The sequence below is a fragment of the Dermochelys coriacea genome, chromosome 1 (genome assembly GCF_009764565.3).
Source record: "Dermochelys coriacea isolate rDerCor1 chromosome 1, rDerCor1.pri.v4, whole genome shotgun sequence".
Lineage (NCBI taxonomy): Eukaryota > Metazoa > Chordata > Testudines > Dermochelyidae > Dermochelys > Dermochelys coriacea.
This window is the reverse complement of record NC_050068.2, coordinates 80,756,478-80,775,775: the sequence shown is the minus strand read 5'-3', so window position 1 is coordinate 80,775,775 and position 19,298 is coordinate 80,756,478. Positions and strand designations below refer to the sequence as shown.

Here is a 19,298-nt window from a genome sequence, read left to right as displayed (position 1 = left end):
TGCAGCCGCCGGTGTGGCTACTGGGGCAGTCTCAGGCCACATACACCCCCAGCAGCAGGAGGAGTTTGGGTGGGGCTGGAGGTTGGGGCATGGGAGGGGGTGAGGGATCTGGGTAGTGCTTATCTGGGGCGGTCTCCCCAGAAGTGGTTCCCAGCCAATGGGAGCTGTGGAGCTCATGGAGCTAGAAGCTTAGGGAGGGACATGTCACCGCTTTTGACTCAAGCCCCCCTGGACCACCCCCTCCCCAGCAGCTGCACCCCTCCAAACACTTGCTGCACCCCATGCCCCCACCTCTGAATACCTGCAGCACCTCCCGGGCCGCTGCCTCCAGCACCCACAGCACTCCCAAGATTTAGTCGGGGTATAGTACAAGTCATGGATAGGTCACAGGCCATGAATTTTTATTTACTGCCCATTGCCTGTCCATGATTTTACTAAAAATACCCATGACTAAAAGGTAGCCTTACTCATCAGTGTTTGCTTGAAGGACAGCCCTCCTTCCTAATAGTGCAGAATCCAAATTGGCAGATCTATTCCTATGAGAAGGATTGTTTACTTCACTTCATTTCTAAAGTAACATTTCTAGGTAATCCCATTAGGATATCCCTGTATTGCATCCTTGCTAACCAGTATAATAAAACAAAACATGCTTAAAAACACAGTCAGGGTTTATCATCTCATTTCTCAATTTCTGCTTTCAGGCTGCCAACAAGTGATGGCAGTGCATCAAAAGGAAAACAGCAAACCAGCGAGCCTGTTCATATTTTAAAGAGGTCTTTTGCAAGAACTGTCTCAGTGGTGAGTATCACTTACAATCTTCATTTTCTATGTATTCATTTCTGATTTGCAAAATCTAAAGAATTTCAAGGAAATTTTTTTTAATTTTACTGTATTTTCAGCTACAACTTAATAAAAATTCACATACATTGAGAGGAAGCTAGATGTATTCATGTGTTAAAGGCAGTTTTTTTCACTTCTCAGTCAACATTCAAATGCAAACTCATGTCCGAGTAAACTTTAACTATCATTGTGGTTGTCCAGATAATATAACTGCATATTTATTGCAGTATGTTTTTACCTTTTAAGTAAGCTAGTTTGGAAAATTGCCTACACTTTAGATATATATAAATATTCATATGTATTGATAGTATCACAAATCATTGTCTTCATCAGCTAATAAGTTGTTAATGATTCCACGCAGTTTTGAGGCACCGAATACTGTCTATTGCAGGGGTGGCCAACCTGTGGCTCCGAAGCCACGTGCGGCTCTTCAGAATTTAATATGTGGCACCAACTTCGGGGCTGGACCTACAGGCACCAACTTTCTAATGTGCCAGGCAGTGCTCTCTGCTCAACTCCTGGCTCTGCCACAGGCCTTCCCGCCCCCTCCCCTGAACCTGCCATGCCCTCGCTCCTCCTCTCCTTCCCCCATTCCCCCCCCCCCGCTTCCCAGCCTCTTGCACACCACGAAGCAGCTGATCGGGAGGTGGAGGCTCTGATTGGCAGGGCTGCTGGTGGGTGGGGAACACTGGTAGCGGGTAGGGGAAGCTGCTGAGGGGTACACATACCACACACACATACTACACAGACTCTGCTGACAGCTTGTGCCACATGCTCTCAAAGAAAATGCGGAACCACCTGATCAATATCCTCTACAGCAAACAGGGAAGAATTAAAAATGAGCTCTCAAAACTGGATACTCTCATAAAAAAAAAAAAACAACTTTCCACACAAACTTCCTCGTGGCTGGACTTTACAAAAACTAGACTAGCCATTTACAACACACACTTTGCTTCTCTACAAAAGAAAAAGGACACTAAACTATCTAAACTACTACATGCCACAAGGGGCCACAACAGTGGTTCCCTTAAACCACCCAGCAATATTGTTAATCTATCCAACTATACTCTTAGCCCAGCAGAAGAATCTGTCCTACCTTGGGGCCTCTCCTTCTGCCCCTCGACCCCCACGAACATGATACGGTTCTGTGGTGACCTAGAATCCTATTTTCGACGTCTCTGAATCAAGAAATATTTCCAACACGCCTCTAAACAACATACTAACCCACAGAGACCTTCCTACCAAGACTACAAAAAGGATTCTGGGTGGACTCCTCCTGAAGGTCAAAACAAGAGACTGGACTTCTACATAGAGTGCTTCTGCTGACGTGCACGGGCTGAAATTGTGGAAAAGCAGCATCACTTGCCCCATAACCTCAGCTGTGCAGAACACAATGCCATCCACAGCCTCAGAAACAACTCTGACATCATAATCAAAAAGGCTGACAAAGGAGGTCCTGTTGTCGTCATGAATAGGTCAGAATGTGAACAAGAGGCTGCTAGGCAGCTCTCCAGCACCACTTTCTACAAGCCATTACCCTCTGATCCCACTACCAAAAGAAACTACAGCATTTGTTCAAGAAACTCCCTGAAAAAGTACAAGAACAAATCCACACAGACACACCCCTGGGGTATTCTATCTGCTACCCAAGATCCATAAACCTGGAAATCCTGGATGCCCCATCATCTCAGGCATTGGCACCCTGACAGCAGGATTGTCTGGCTATATAGATTCCCTCCTCAAGCCCTACGCTACCAGTACTCCCAGCTATCTTCGAGACACCACTGACTTCCTGAGGAAACTACAATCCATCGGTGATCTTCCTGAAAACACCATCCTGGCCACTATGGATGTAGAAGCCCTCTACACCAAAATTCCACACAAAGATGGACTACAAGCCATCAGGAACAGTATCCCCGATAATGTCACAGCTAACCTGGTGGCTGAACTTTGTGACTTTGTCCTCACCCATAACTATTTCACATTTGGGGACAATGTATACCTTCAAATCAGCGGCACTGCGATGGGTACCCGCATGGCCCCACAGTATGCCAACATTTTTATGGCTGACTTAGAACAACGCTTCCTCAGCTTTTGTCCCCTAATGCCCCTACTCTACTTGTGCTACATTGATGACATTTTCATCATCTGGACTCACGGAAAAGAAGTCCTTGAGGAATTCCACCATGATTTCAACAATTTCCATCTCCCCATCAACCTCAGCCTGGACCAGTCCACACAAGAGATCCACTTATAGATTCATAGATACTAAAGTCAGAAGGGACCATTCTGATCATCTAGTCTGCACAGTGCAGGCCACAGAATCTCACCCACCCACTCCTATGAAAAACCTCACCCATGTCTGAGCTATTGAAGTCCTTAAATCATGGTTTAAAGACTTCAAGGAGCAGAGAAGCCTCCCTCAAGTCAACCATGCCCCATGCTACAGAGGAAGGCGAAAAACCTCCAGGGCCTCTCCAATGTGCCCTGGAAGAAAATTCCTTCCCGACCCCAAATATGGCAATCAGCTAAACCCTGAGTATATGGGCAAGATTCACCAGCCAGATACTACAGAAAATTGTTTCCTGGGTAACTCAGATCCCATCCATCTAATATCCCATCTCAGGGGATTAGTCCTATTTACCCTGAATATTTAAAGATAAATTATTTACCAAAATCCCATTATCCCATCATACCATCTCCTCCATAAACTTATCGAGTAGAATCTTAAAACCAGATAGATCTTTTGCCCCCACTGCTTCCCTTGGAAGGCTATTCCAAAACTTCACTCCTCTGATGGTTAAAAACCTTCGTCTGATTTCAAGTCTAAACTTCCTGGTGGCCAGTTTATACCCATTTGATCTTGTGTCCACATTGGTGCTGAGCTGAAATAATTTCTCTCCCTCTCCTGTATTTATCCCTCTGATATATTTAGAGAGAGCAATCATATCTCCCCTCAACCTTCTTTTAGTTAGGCTAAACAAGCCAAGCTCCTTGAGTCTCCTTTCATAAGACAAGTTTTCCATTCCTCGGATCATCCTAGTAGCCCTTCTCTGTACCTGCTCCAGTTTGAATTCATCCTTTTTAAACATCGGAGACCAGAACTGCACACAGTATTCCAGGTGAGGTCTCACCAGTGCCTTGTATAATGGTACTAAAACCTCCTTATCCCTACTGGAAATGCCTCTCCTGATGCATCCCAAAACCGCATTAGCTTTTTTCACAGCCATATCACATTGTCAGCTCATAGTCATCCTATGATCAACCAATACTCCAAGGTCCTTCTCCTCTTCCGTTACTTCTAATTGATGCCTCCCCAACTTATAACTAAAATTCTTCTTATTAATCCCTAAATGCATAACCTTACACTTCTCACTCTTAAATTTCATCCTGTTACTATTACTCCAGTTTACAAGGTAATCCAGATCCTCCTGTATAATATCCCGATCCTTCTCCAAATTGGCAATACCTCCCAGCTTTGTATCGTCTGCAAACTTTATTAGCACACTCCCACTTTTTGTGCCAAGGTCAGTAATAAAAAAATTAAATAAGATTGGTCCCAAAACCGATCCCTGAGGAACTCCACTGGTAACCTCGCTCCAGCCTGACAGTTCGCCTTTCAGTAGGACCCGTTGCAGTCTCGCCTTTAACCAATTCCTTATCCACTTTTTGATGTTCATATTGATCCCCATCTTTTCCAATTTAGCTAATAATTCCCCATGTGGCACGGTATCAAATGCCTTACTGAAATCTAGGTAAATTAGATCCACTGCATTTCCTTTATCTAAAAAATCTGTTACTTTTTCAAAAAAGGAGATTAGGTTGGTTTGGCACGATCTACCTTTTGTAAAACCATGTTGTATTTTGTCCCATTTACCATTGACTTCAATGTCCTTAACTAATTTCTCCTTCAAAATTTTTTCCAGGACCTTGCATACTACAGATGTCAAACTAACTGGCCTGTAGTTACCCGGATCACTTTTTTTCCCTTTCTTAATAATAGGAACTATATTAGCAATTCTCCAATCATTCGGTATTACTCCTGAGTTTACAGATGTATTAAAAATTCTTGCTAATGGTCTTGCAATTTCAGGTGCCAATTCCTTTAATATTCTTGGATGAAGATTATCTGGGCCCCCCGATTTAGTCCCATTAAGCTGTTTCAGTTTCGCTTCTACCTCAGATATGGTAATATCTACCTCTATATCCTCATTCCCATTTGTCATGCTACCATTATCCCTAAGATCCTCTTTAGCCTTATTAAAGACTGAGGCAAAGTATTTGTTTAGATATTGGGCCATGCCTAGATTATCTTTAACCTCCACTCCATCCTCAGTGTTAAGCGGCCCCACTTCTTCTTTCTTAATTTTCTTCTTATTTATATAGCTATAGAATCTTTTACTATTGGTTTAATTCCCTTTGCAAGGTCCAACTCTACTCAACTTTTAGCCCGTCTCACTTTATCCCTACACTTCTGACCTCAATTAGGTAGCTTTCCTTGCTGATCCCTCCCATCTTCCACTCCCTGTATGCTTTCTGCTTCTTCTTAATCACCTCTCTAAGATGCTTGCTCATCCAGCTTGGTCTACAACTCCTTCCTATGAATTTTTTCCCCTTCCTTGGGATACAGGCTTCCGATAGCTTCTGCAGCTTTGATTTAAAGTAATCCCAGGCCTCTTCTACCTTTAGATCCATAAATTCTTCAGTCCAATCCACTTCCCTAACTAATTTCCTTAATTTTTGAAAGTCAGCCCTTTTGATATCAAAAACTCTAGTTGCAGATTTATTTTTGTTAATCCTTCCATTCCGTTTGAACTGAATTAGCTCATGATCACTTGAGCCAAGATTATCCTCTACAACCATTTCTTCTATGAGGTCCTCACTACTCACCAAAATTAAATCTAAAATGGCATCCCCTCTAGTCGGTTCAGCAACTACTTGATGAAGGAATCCATCAGCTATCACATCTAGGAAAATCTGAGCCCTATTATTATTACTAGCACTGGTCTTCCAGTCTATATCTGGGAAGTTAGTCTCCCACGCAGATCACGCAGTTTCCATTAGTATTTACTTTATTAAAGACATTAAAAAGGGCTCTATCCATATCCAAATTAGATCCCGGAGGTCTATAGCACACCCCAAGCACTATCGTAGGAGAGGCTTTACTAGTTATCTTCCCCAATGTAATTTTTGCCCAGACAGACTCTTATCCATTGCATCGCTTCTTATTTCTTTACATTCTACCTCATCATTGATATACAATGCTACTCCACCCCCTTTACCTTTGTTTCTGTCTTTCCTAAACAGCACATACCCTTCAATACCTGTAGTCCAGTCATGACTACTATTCCACCATGTTTCTGTTATCCCTATAATATCTGGTTTCACTTCCTGGACACTACCATGCTAATAAGTGATGGTCACATAAACACCACCCTACACCGGAAACCTACTGCCCGCTATACTTACCTACATGCCTCCAGCTTCCATCCAGGATACACCACACGATCCATTGTCTACAGCCAAGCTCTAAGATACAACCGCATTTGCTCCAACCCCTCAGACAGGCAAACACCTACAAGATCTCTACCAAGCATTCTTATAACTACAATACCTACCTGCTGAAGTGAAGAAACAGATTAACGGAGCCAGAAGAGTACCCAGAAGTCACCTACTACAGGACAGGCCCAACAAAGGAAATAACAGAATGCCACTAGCCATTACCTTCAGCCCCCAACTAAAACCTCTCCAACTCCTTCTCAAGGATCTACAACCTATCCTGAAGGACGACCCATCACTCTCACAGATCTTGGGAGACAGGCCAGTCCTTGCTTACAGACAGCCCCCCAACCTGAAGCAAATACTCACCAGCAACCCCACACCACACAATAGAGCCACTAACCCAGGAACCTATCCTTGCAAAAAAGCCCATTGCCAACTGTGTCCACATATCTATTCAGGGGACACCATCATAGGGCCTAATCACATCAGCCACATCATCAGAGGCTCGTTCACCTGCACATCTACCAATGTGATATATGCCATCATGTGCCAGCAATGCCCTTCTGTCATGTACATTGGTCAAACTGGACAGTCTCTATGTAAAAGAATAAATGGACACAAATCAGATGTCAAGAATTATAACGTTCAAAAACCAATTGGAGAACACTTCAATCTCTTTGGTCACTCGATTACAGACCTGAGTGTGGCTATCCTTCAACAAAAAAACTTCAAAAACAGACTCCAGTGAGAGACATCTGAATTGGAATTAATTTGCAAACTGGATACAATTAACTTAGGCTTGAATAGAGACTGGGAGTGGATGGGTCATTACACAAAGTAAAACTATTTTCTCATGTTAATTCCTTCCCTTCCGCCCCTCCCCCCACTGTTCCTCAGATGTTCTTGTCAACTGCTGGAAATGGCCCACCTTGATTATCACTGCAAAAGGTTTTTCCCCCCGCTCTCCTACTGGTAATAGCTCACCTTAAGTGATCACACTCGTTACAGTGTGTATGGTAACACCCATTGTTTCATGTTCTCTGTGTATATAAATCTCCCCAATGTAGTTTCCACTGAATGCATCCGATGAAGTGAGTGTTAGCTTACGAAAGCTTATGCTCAAATAATTGTTAGTCTCTAAGGTGCCACAAGTACTCCTTTTCTTCTTTTGACATATTACTGTGGCTCTTTGACAATGTAAATCTGTAAATTCTGGCTCCTTCTCAGGCTCAGGTTGAGCACCCCTGATCTATTGTCTTGTGCTCCCTTCAGAATATTACTAATTCCAAAGTAGTTATTGGTGAGTTTAGTTTTTCTACTGAATAATTTACATTACTTTGCACTTCCAGAGCATATGCTGTTTGTGCATCTCCAATCACTTACTTAAGCCTCATTACACTGTGAGGTGAGGAATATACATAGGGCACTGAAATGCAGCTAACCCTGGAGTTGAAGACCCCATCTGTTGAACACTGCATATCAGCCCAGTGCTAAAACAGAATAAAGAACAGTTGACATTCCATGGAGACCCTTACATAAACAAATATTAGTGAGTTGGATCATGGACATTTCACTCCTTTTCTTTATTGGTTGTAAATGGTGATTAGTTTAGTTTTTAATTTTATACATGACTTTACGTCTTGTCTTGTACAGCACCAACCATACGGTCAGCACTTGGCAACTAATAATCTTCTGAAGGTTCTGTCTCCAAGAGTATACTTCCACATCTTAATTTTCTTCACTGTTACAGTGTGTCTGGCTCCTTTAAGGGGAGATGAGCCCAGCCCCATCTGTGCCATGACCAACTCTCCTCCCTAGATGGGGAGAATGTGGAGGTCAGGTGACCCAGGTCAGTCCTGGGGTAGATAAGGAGGGAGCCTAAAGACAGAAGAGACTGTAGGTTGGTGTTGGAAGATGCCTGGAAACACTGCAGAGAGGAAGAAGGCTCCTGCAGGGCCCTGATTCAGCAGAGGAAGGCACCAATGGGGAAGAAGGCATTGGAAAAGGCAGAGAAAGCTAAGATCAGGCAAGAAGTACTGGGAGAGCAGTAAGCCGGACCATCAGGAGAAGGGGCTGTGCCCAGGTTCGAACTGGAGCAGAAGAGCGTTTGAATGCTTGAAGGAAGACAGACAGACCTCAAGGAGGAGTGGCTGTGCCCAGTGTGAGACTGAGACTGAAGAGACTTCATTTTGAGTTTATTTTATGCTCATAAACCGGACCTTAAGAAGGGGAGGTTTTATTGGGCAGAAGTCTTTATGGAATTATTGAGAAGCCTGAGTGAAGAGAAAAATGAGGCAGGGCGCGCCTGGCCATAAGGAGTACTAGGGAGGCAGCCCACCCTGTTACATTCACCAGCTTTTTTTTTAATGTCCTTTTTTTATGTGGCCATCTGTGTTTTGAAATTCCTTTAATTACCCAGTCTGTTACGTGCTGTCCTCTAAGTTTCTCCTTAAAACTTTCCATGTGGCCAGAAAACCCTTGTTGCCTTCTTTTAATAATAGCATTAAAACAAACTAACAATTACTCTCCACCAAACCTATGTTTTGTCATCCCTTCTCATATCATATCATGTCTTAACCTGAATTGTAAACTATTTGGGATGGAGACATGCTTTCTCTTTTCTGTTTCTGCACTATATAAATAACCAACACTTTTTTCCCCAGAACTCTTAGGTGTTCCTAGACAGTGTCCCATCCAAGTACTGACATAGTTTTAAACCTGGTTAGCTTGTAAGCTCTGACATTGACAGCAGCAGGCATGTAGTTATAGATTTTTTCATTATGGCAAGGATGCACTCAGTTGAAAACAAGTATTTTTTTGAAAATTGTCCATGGTTCTTATTCAACAACTAAAACAATTTTTGAAAGCTTATTTTAATTAATTATACATTAATTAGGGCTATCAGCTATGTTGATCACCTGAATATTTTATATATGATGGAGAGGCTTATCTTCAGTTTTCAGTTTCCACTCAGAAGGTATTGTTGTATACAATGCAGGCTGCTGGGTGTGTATCTGTGTTATAATACTGAAGTACATCCTGCATTTCTTTTTTTTCTCATACTCAAATTAAAAGCACTCTTTAATGTGGTTAGTAAGGTTGTGTGTGTGTGTGTGTGTGTGTGTATTGATGTAAGATTTTCTTTTTATATTACAGATGGAGTTAGTTGCCATTAGTTTGTAATCTTCCTTAGAAATTTGAACTTGACTTTTTTTTTTCCTTTCCTGAAATAGGAATGCTTTGAGTCATTGCTGAGCATTCTTCATTGGAGTTGGACAACCTTAGTGCTAGGAGTTGAGGAGCTTCGGGGATTGAAAGGATTCCAGTATACAGCTACCCTTCTCGATCTAGAGCGGTTGCGTTTTGTGGGCACTTGTTGTCTTAGGTTGCTGAGGGTCTACACATGTGAGATATACCCCATGTCAGGTAATATTGTTTGGTCTAATGCATGTGATTCATATTTATCAGCAGACAGGTAACATACAATATAGAGATAACCTGAGTAATAAACTAAATTTTCAAATTGATTTTTAGCAGCTGTAGCACAGTTTGAAATATTTTTATTGGAGCAATTTAAGAGAGTAGGGATTGATGCATTCAGAAATAGGAAACTTTTGCACTATCAATTATGTGCCTAATGGAACATGTAACTGCACATGTTTGATTAACCTCCTAATTATATTGAAATATATTTTTATGCTTAAGTAGATAACTGTCTTCAGGACTACCCTGTGGTTTGCTAACCAGTTTCTGTGCATAGTATTTGCTTTGCTAGTAACCATAATCCATTAAAATTTGAAAGCAAATGTGTTAGCTTGCAAGTGTGAAAACAGCAAAGTGCATCTTTAATAAAGTTCAGTAGCGTCTGTAAAAAGAAAAGGAGTACTTGTGGCACCTTAGAGACTAACAAATTTATTTGAGCATAAGCTTTCGTGAACTATAGCTCACTTCGCTATAGTTCACGAAAGCTTATGCTCAAATAAATTTTAGTCTCTAAGGTGCCACAAGTACTCCTTTTCTTTTTGCGGATACAGACTAACACGGCTGCTACTCTGTAAAGTAGCATCTGTATATCTTTGTTTTGTTTCATTAGGATCTAGGACTGAAAAGATTCAAGTTCTTACGTATATTTAATGTTGCTTAATTTTGATTTGTCGTGCTTTGTGTTGGTATATACAATTACTAAACTGCTTTTAAGTTTTCTCTTGTTAAAAATATGCGGAAGTACTATTTTTAACTTTCTGTGTAACTTTTGTGTTTAACTACTGACTATAATTTACATTTTAATAGACAAGAATATACACTGATATTTTGTTAATTGTAAATTTAATGTACTGCTTCTTGTCACCTTCTAGCTACTACTAAGGCTGTTGTAGAGGAAACTAGCAAATTAGCAGACTGCATTGGGAAAACAAGAACCTTGCTGAGAAAAATTCTATCTGAAGGAGTTGATCACTGTATGGTAAAGCTGGACAATGACCCCCAAGGATATCTCAGTCAGCCCCTGAGTCTTCTAGAAGCTGTTCTTCAAGAATGTCATAACACTTTCACAGCCTGCTTTCACTCTTTCTGTCCAACACCAGCTCTACAATGGGCTTGCCTCTGTGACTTGCTGAATTGTTTAGATCAGGTATACACTAAATAACATCACTGAACAGTAGTTCTTTCAATGCTGTGCAGTGCTCTAAAGGTACAATAAGGTTCCTATTCTACTTTCTTTTTCACTTTTTTTAGCTAGATTAATTTTTATCCTGCTTTTACAATTTGAGTTGTGCTATTCACTTCTATAAATATACTATAAATCCTCTAACTGCTGTTTTATGATCTAAGGTACAGTATTCTGGGTGGGGTTTATGTTATGAATTGACAATGACATTCTAAGTATAGTCTCAGATAGAAGGTGTAATAGAAAAGGAGGAAGACAAACAAATTCTTAAGGCTTTTATAGATAACCTTTTGGACACAATATTTTGGAAAATGGTGTAGGATGCATTTATTTACTAGATCATTTTTTATTTGGTATTAGTGTTTGTGGGATTTGCCTTTGGATGGAAATATTTAGTTGAAAATGCACAAAACATTTTAATTAGTTAAATTAAAATACCTTAAATGTGCTGGATACATAAGAAAAAAATAAGCATCAGCTTTGCTTTTAAAACTTAAATAAACAAAGGAAGTATTAACTGTAGTTAGTGAATTGGCAGATTTGTTTCTGGTCACCAGAGGCTGGATTTTCAGAGATGTTTAGATTCCTAAAGATGCAGATAGGCACCTAATGGGATTTTCAGAAGTGCCTATGCAGGTTAGGTGCCTAGCTCCCATTTATTTCAGTGAGAGTTCATTAGGCGACTAACTCTTGTGGAAATAAATGGGAGTGTCACAGTCCCAATAGGTCCCTACTGAAGCTGTGACCTAATGTGGTGCAACACATGAATAGCTGTAAATGAAACTGATTTTTTTTAAGCCTACTAAGGCCAACTTTTATGGTTAAAATCATTCGTATGCTTAAGTTTATTGCTCAGCTGAGGACATAATGATTTTCAAGTTTAAAAATTGTAATTTGATGTCATACATTTGGGGAAGTAAAATAATATTTGAGAGAAATAATGTGTTAATAAACGTAAGCTAAAACCTATTTGAGAGCCAAAGAGTGAATGTAAAATATACAAGAGAATTGACATTTTTATGCTTTGCTACTTACAGCAAACATTTTCAAAATAGCTTTAATAACTAAAGTGCCACTGGAAAAAGCCTTTCACTGTGATGTAGAAGCTTCTTGCACAAAAATTAATATTAGTTTTAGTGGCGCAGTAACCTGAATGTTACTAGGAGAGAGGAAACTACTGTGAGAATAGAAGAATGGTCCATTGTTTAAAGAACTAGACTATAACTCAAGAGGTCTGGGTTCAGTTCTGCCTGACATATAGCCTGTGTGACCTTGGGCAAGTTACTTAGTCTCTCTGCTCTTCGGTTCCTGTCTGTAAAATGGGGATAAGAGTACTTCCCTACTTCACAGGGATGTTGTGAGGTTCTCAGGTACTATGGTGATGGAGGCCATTTAGATATATATGGTAGAATGTGCACAAAATAGTAGTATGAATTTGAAAACCTATACTTCACTTACTATTGATATTTTCTTTTTTTTTTCTTTTTTTTTTTTTTGTAAAGGACATCCAGGAAGCAAACTTCAAAACATCAAGTAGCCGGCTTCTTGCAGCTGTAATGTCAGCCCTGTGTCACACTTCTGTAAAGCTGACCTCTATCTTTCCCATTACTTATGATGGAGAGGTGTTGCTGCGATCCATGGTCAAACAAGTCAGCACCGAGAATGACTCTGCACTGGCTCACCGTTTCCCTCTCTTGGTAGCCCACATGGAAAAACTTAGTCAGGTTAGGAAATTTTCTGAAATCTATTTATTTAATTGTTTTGTGACAGCAAACCACTAGAATGGAAAGGTAATTTGAGTCAGGTTTATAGGATTGTAGCTGAGGTTGCCTACATGTTTCCATTCTAAGTGGCCTATTTCAGATGCTTACAACTTTGTCAAAGATTCATTTTGTAAGCTGAAACTTCCCACGTTTGTTCTCAACTGGAGAGAGAATTAATTTTTGGAAAGTTTAATCAAAAGTAGCTTAGTCATTTGAGTACATTGTGGGAAAATACCCTTTTGTTACTATTAGTTTTATTATATATTTTTCATTAATAATCTCAGTTTTTTATTGACTTAGTACATGTGACCACATAAGCTGAGTAAGGCTTTTTTTAATGTGTGTCCATGATCAGAGAGACTGATGGACTTTAATGAATGATCTCATATTACTTTTGGATCATAAATAAGGCAGGAGTGAGCCGTGATTGAGGCTGGTCCTGGGAGATCCTAGCTTCATTCAGAGATTGGAAGGTCTGCAGCGAATGAGTTAGAGGACCACACATGAGCAAGGATTAAAAAAAAAAACAAACCCACAAGCCACGCAGCCTCCGTGAATGAAGCAGGATCCTGCAGCAATAATAGTATATGTTCAAAACCAGTACCATACTTTAATGAATCAACATGATAGATGTTTTGAAGGATTGTTCATGAAGACCTGGACTTGGCCTAGGCCCAGAATCTTGTATAAGAAGCTTTTCATATGGGTGATAAGATTAAGAGAGCTGCTGTCTCAGCTCTTAGTTGGAAGCCTGAAGATCTGCTTCGCTGCGGTAGTCTGGGTTCCACCAAAAGTTCAAGAAGAAACCTGAAGAACTACCCTACCCTGGGGAGAACTGCTTTGGGGAACAGCAGAAATGTTTCCACTTAAGGCAGAGTAGATGTTTACTTGAGTTGGGCCTGGCTGTATTTCACTTTCCTCACCACTATTGGTGGTGGTGGTGGTGAAGTGTTTTTCTACATTAATGATTGGCTTTCAAGGTATCCAGTACCTCCCTACACAGACAAATCAGCTCACTAGCAGCAGAAATGAAAGGATTATAGACCCCCTGTCCACAAGCACCTAAGAAGGGTTTTTAAGGGTTCCAGAACATCTAGACCAGAGGTGGAAAAACTGTGGCCCGCGGGACCATCCTACCTGGCCCTTGAGCTCCTGGCTAGGGATGCTAGCCCCCGGCCCCCCTGCTGTTCCTCCTCCCTTGGAGTGATGAAGCCGTGTGGGCAGTGAGTCTGGCTCCATCCAGGCAATGGGGCTGTGAGCTCCTGCTGCTCTGAGCGGCATGGTAAGGGGGCGGCTGCAGTGGCAGTGAAGGGCATTGGGTAGGGGGTCCCGGGGGGCAGACAGGGAATGGGGAGATTGTATGGGGCGGAGGGTCAGGGAACGGGGGGTTGAATAGGGCTTGGGAGTCCCGAGGGGCCTGTCAGGGGGCAGGAGTGTGGATAGAGGGCGGGGCAGTCCGAGGACAGGGAGCAGCGGGTTTGGATAGGGGATGGGATCCTGGGGTGGCCTGTCGGGGCGGGGGTGTGGATAGGGGTCAGGGAGCGGGGTGGGGGGAGGTTGGAGGTTCTGAGGGGGCAGTCAGGATGGGAAGTGGGGGGGATGGCTAGGAGGCGGGGGCCAAGCTGTTTGCGGGACACAGCCTTCCCTATCCAGCACTCCATACAGTTTTGTATCCCGATGTGGCCCTTGGGCCAAAAAGTTTGCCCACCCTTGATCTAGACAGTCAGCTACTTGCTATAGCTTGCCAAACCACCTTACTGGGGGGAGTTTGGGGCCTTTTACCATGCCAGTTAGTGGTCCTTAGCTACCTAGAACACGTGGATCTTGACTATTATGGTTTACCTGCAAGATGAAATTTTTAAAAAAACCCAACCTCTGTAGATTGCCCCTGGCCTCTGGGTACATTCTTGGATATGGCCTTATCAAGAAGGGACACAGTTGGAAGTAAATTCCTTCTGGCAAAGAGAGCAGTTTACTCCATTTTCTTCCCGATAATGGAAGACGCGCAGACTCCAACCCATTCTGGTGCTATGGACTTGAATCAGTATTTGGTCAAGGAAAAATTCAAGATGGTCACATCTTCTCTTTCCTGCCCTGGATGCTATTGATGCTTATCTATAGGGATAATTCAGTATCACCACAGTATTTTAGATTAATTGTAGGAGGAACATCATGACTACTTGGGGATTGATCCTGCTTTGAGAGGGGGTTGGACTAGATGACCTCCTGAGGTCCCTTCCAACCCTGAGATTCTATGATATTTTCAGGGCTTTGAAGCTGGCATCAGTCCCAGTTTTCACAAAATGCTGGGTGATGGTTGTGGTTTTCTTGCACAATTTGGGAGTTCACATGTTCCCCTAAATGGATGATTAGCTCACCCATGACACCGCTCTGGAGCTACCAGATTAATCTAATTTACCACTTACATTTAGCAAGTCTGGGGTGGTTTGTGTGGAGTAGGTTCAGTGTTTGAGCATGGGTCAGGTGTAGCAAAGAGGAGCTATCTACACTTCATTATCTCTTTGCTATATCTAAGCTACACCTAAGTTTGTCTTAGTGAAGAGAAGATGTTAGGCATTGTCCTGCAGTACTCATACTCAGTTTCCTGAGTGTTCTGTAACATCTGCAAGGGTAGAGTGCTAGTATGTGTGTTGATGTTTTGGGTTGTCAAGTCCACCTTGACACCAACCCAGTCCATAGCGTTTGTAGAAGCGAGTCTAGACTTGATCGTAGCCAAAAGTGTATCTTCAGTAGGACAGGTTCCAGAAGAGCTTGCTGCACAACTCTGTCTAAGCCCACAGATACAGGTTTGCACCCGTTTCATGCCCCTCTGTCATGCTGCATCCTGCATTTGTGTAACCCCATTTGTGAGACATGGTTACCTACATGACTAGCTTCACACAGTTTACTCACCAAACAGAGACAGTATAAACAAGTTAGTCTCCCTCCCAACAGCCTTTCTAGCCCTGTGAAGAGAATAGAAGCTTGGTTTTTGGATGGGCACTTAGCCTAGAAAAAGCTTGTTCAGAGGCAGTTCGTGCTATTCTCAACAGTTGGAAAAAGTCCATGAAAAAATACTACACATCCAAGTAGTAACAGTTTTCCATCTGGGCCAATAATTGTCACATTATTCCAGGAGAAATCAATATCCCTACTATCCTGAACAGCCTTTTCTCCATGAAGATCTCGGGTCTTTCACTTAGCTCAGTAGGTGTCCACTTGGGAGCTATTAGTGCCTGCCATCCTCTAATCGATGGCTGCTATATTTTTGTTCATCCTGTAACAATTCATTTTTTGAAAGACTTAAGTGAGAACTTTCTCAACTGTAAGCAAATCTCCTCCATCTTGGGACTTCAATCTGGTCCTCTCAGCACTAGCAAGCCATCCTTTTGAATCATGGGTGTCTCACTTCCTATATCATTTCTCCATAAAAGCCATCAACTCCATTGGATGGATGAAGTGGGAGACTTTATGGCAAACCCACAATACAATCTTTCACAAAGTTAAGATTGTGCTGAGACTGCATCCTAAGTTTATTACTAAAAATCTGATTTCAGATTTTCATCTCCATCAGCCCATCACCTAACTTTTTCCTGAAACTTCACACTTCTAACAAATACAAACGTCGGCATTTTCTGGATGTTCATAGTGCAGTGGTATTCTATCAGCAAAGAATAAAAACCATTTAGAAAATTGCCTAGGCTCTTATCATTTGCAGAATGAATGGCAGGGAAGCCATATTGTCTGAAAAGACTTCCCAAGTAGATCTGAGGGTGCATCCTATTGTGTTATGAACTAACACTGCTCCACTACAAGATTTGAAAGTCCACTTTACCAGAGCTCAGACAGCTTCAATAGCTTTTGAGAGATGTCCCTACTAATGTAATCTATAAGTCAGTGCATACCTTCTCCAGATGATATGCCTTAGTACCAACCTTGAAAGCTGACACTTCTTGGGTACCGCTGTGCTCCCGTCTGCAGTGTCCCAGTGTTCCTCACACCCACCACCAGAATAGACGCTGCTCATCGATCATGCAGAATGGAATACACGAAGAAGAAATGGGGAGATTACATACCTGTGTTGTGGCTGGAGTTCTTTGAGATATGTGGTCCTTATCTGCATTCTGTCATCCATTCTCCTCCCTCTGCTGCAGACTTAATTCATGCTAGAGAAGGAACTGGAGAGGGTGGTTGGTCTGCACTGCCCCTTAAGCTGTCAGTCTGAACGACGCAGGCACAGACCAACGAACGCTGCTAGCAAAAATCTTCCAGTCTCAGTCGCATGGTGCACATGTGTACCCCCATAGTGGAATACAGATAGGGATCACAAATTTTGAAGAACTCTAGCTACCATACAGGTAAGTAACCCCCCACATGTGCCTCCACTTACAGTTTATGGACTGCTGCAGTCGAGTTTATTTTTATGAATTTAATACAACTGTTCGTGTATCTCCACACACTGATTATGGACTATTGTATTTTTAATAAATTCATTAAAAGCAACCTTGTCATAGAACCTTGAAACATGTTCTTATTTGCAAATAGAATACTTTATTTGAAACGAGCATGTAAATAATTTTAACACCTTACAGGCATACCAGGTGCCTTCAAGGTGAAAGACAGTAAAGGAGAACAGTCAGAAACAAAGTGGGGGGGAAAAAATGAAAAATGGCCAAGCTATATACAGTGGCACCACATCAGTTCTCCCATGTTCCTTTTCTCCTTGGCCATTCTGCTATGCTTTGCATGCATAAGCTGCAGATGAAAAGGTACAGACTCATGTACAGGATACATTTTATTGTCCCATGCAGTGTTTATTGCTTGAATCATGAACCGGACAACCCCAGAATTGTCCATTGACTGCGTAGGCTGCAGGAAATGGTAGAATGGAGGGGGACTCAGCGTGTGGAGCTAGAGCTTGTAGCCTGACAGTGAGCAACCTCTCAAAAAGCTCCTGGTGCTGGACCCTGTCCTTCTTTCTCAATCTCTGGCCATGTTGCAGGAACTACACCACCAGTCTCTCCTCCTCCTAGCTAGGTTGCCTTCCTCTGTCTATAGCCTCCTCTTCTCTCTTGTAATCAAGCTGTTCATCAGCCCTGGCCAAAATTCGTGCATCATTTCATTCCTGACTCTTCTTGCATATTAGTTGAGAATCTGCTTCCCTCGGCTCCTGGTTCCTTGGGTCTGTGCAGCAGAGGTGAAAGGATCTGATAAGGAAAATAAGAGCACATTGTTTGACCCGGGTGTGGGGTGGGGAAAAGACTATTGCCCTTTTTCAGGGCTGCAGAACTTCAAGGTCACAGGAGATATTTTATATAAATTGGTTTTATTTTATTCATCACTCACCAGCCGGTTTAGAAGCTCCTGCAAGCCATGCTTTAAGCCAAGAGACATGATAAATTGATGTACCAAAATAAATTAAAATAATAAACAAGACTCCATATTTTTTTCCATTGATACTGAGGTTTCCTATGAAGAGGACCCTGTTGCTATGATTTTACAGTCCTTTCAGGCAAGACAAAGTCTGGAGGACATTGTTGTCCTAGAAGTGCCTGAGTAGAAACAAGAACTTCTATTACAGACCAGCAGAGGAGCGCCATCCATCTATTCTAAGGAGATTTTTTGGTATCTGGTGTCTGATCACATCTATGAATGAAGAGGGCTTCTGAGCTACAGAGGCAGCCATAATAAGTATGCTCAGCCCTGGAATTTAACCAACCATCTAGAGTTCCTACTCTGTGGGTATGTCTACACAGCCATGGCAGTGAGCCTCCTGGACTTGGGCTAGTACTCTAAAACTAGCAGTGTAGGCAGGGCTTTGAAGTTTTGGCTTGGGCTGAAAGTTGGACTCTGAAGCCTACCCACATCCCTAGGCTTCAGAGTCTGAGCCCCAGCCCAACCAACAGGTATGTTTAACTGTAGTGCAAGCCTGAGTTTGTTGGTGCCAGCTGGGAGGCTTGCTACCAGGAGCTGTATAGACATACTCTGTGAGAAGTTCACATGCATCACCAGCCAGGAATGGGTGAAAAATTGTGACAAAATCAATAAGCTTCTGGTTTAGGATGGAGATGCATTATAGCCTCCTTACACCCACTCTACATTCTTGCATAGACCAAATAGGCTGCCAAGGACAAAATACATTCACTGCTACCATTTGGACTGACGATACTTCAGCTCAACCAAGAGGATGGTCCACTGTGATGAAGTTAGACAGTGCTGTAAGGAATAAGGAACGTCAACTCCATAAATCTAATACATCAACTCATTTTCCTATCAATAAGAGTGTAGGTAGTAAAAAGTTAACGCTAACTGCTTGTTTAACTTCTTTGCCATTTCCCAGGTTTTTTTACCATCCCCTTTGAATCCCCCAGGGTGAGGGAGCGGCAGCTATGGAAATGGTATGGAGTCCACCTCCAAAGGAAGCATGCTACCAGCCTTTTGCTTGTAAACATAATGTAATTTGGTATACCTTGGAAATCTCTCCCATTCTTACTAGCAGTAATTCCTTCCCCCCAGCCCCTCCAATG

General features: G+C 42.2%; 1 protein-coding gene across 26 annotated transcripts in view; it reads left to right on the top strand.

The window, feature by feature from the left end:
- The window catches only part of MYCBP2 (MYC binding protein 2), a 444,438-nt gene that overhangs the window by 210,240 nt on the left and 214,900 nt on the right, over positions 1-19,298 (top strand). For all 26 annotated transcript variants that reach the window (XM_038370114.2, XM_043504638.1, XM_043504632.1 and 23 more), the window contains 4 exons: positions 702-798; positions 9,576-9,768; positions 10,698-10,972; positions 12,511-12,732. In XM_038370114.2, the coding sequence (XP_038226042.1) occupies positions 702-798; positions 9,576-9,768; positions 10,698-10,972; positions 12,511-12,732 (787 nt within the window). The remainder of the gene's footprint in view (positions 1-701; positions 799-9,575; positions 9,769-10,697; positions 10,973-12,510; positions 12,733-19,298) is intronic.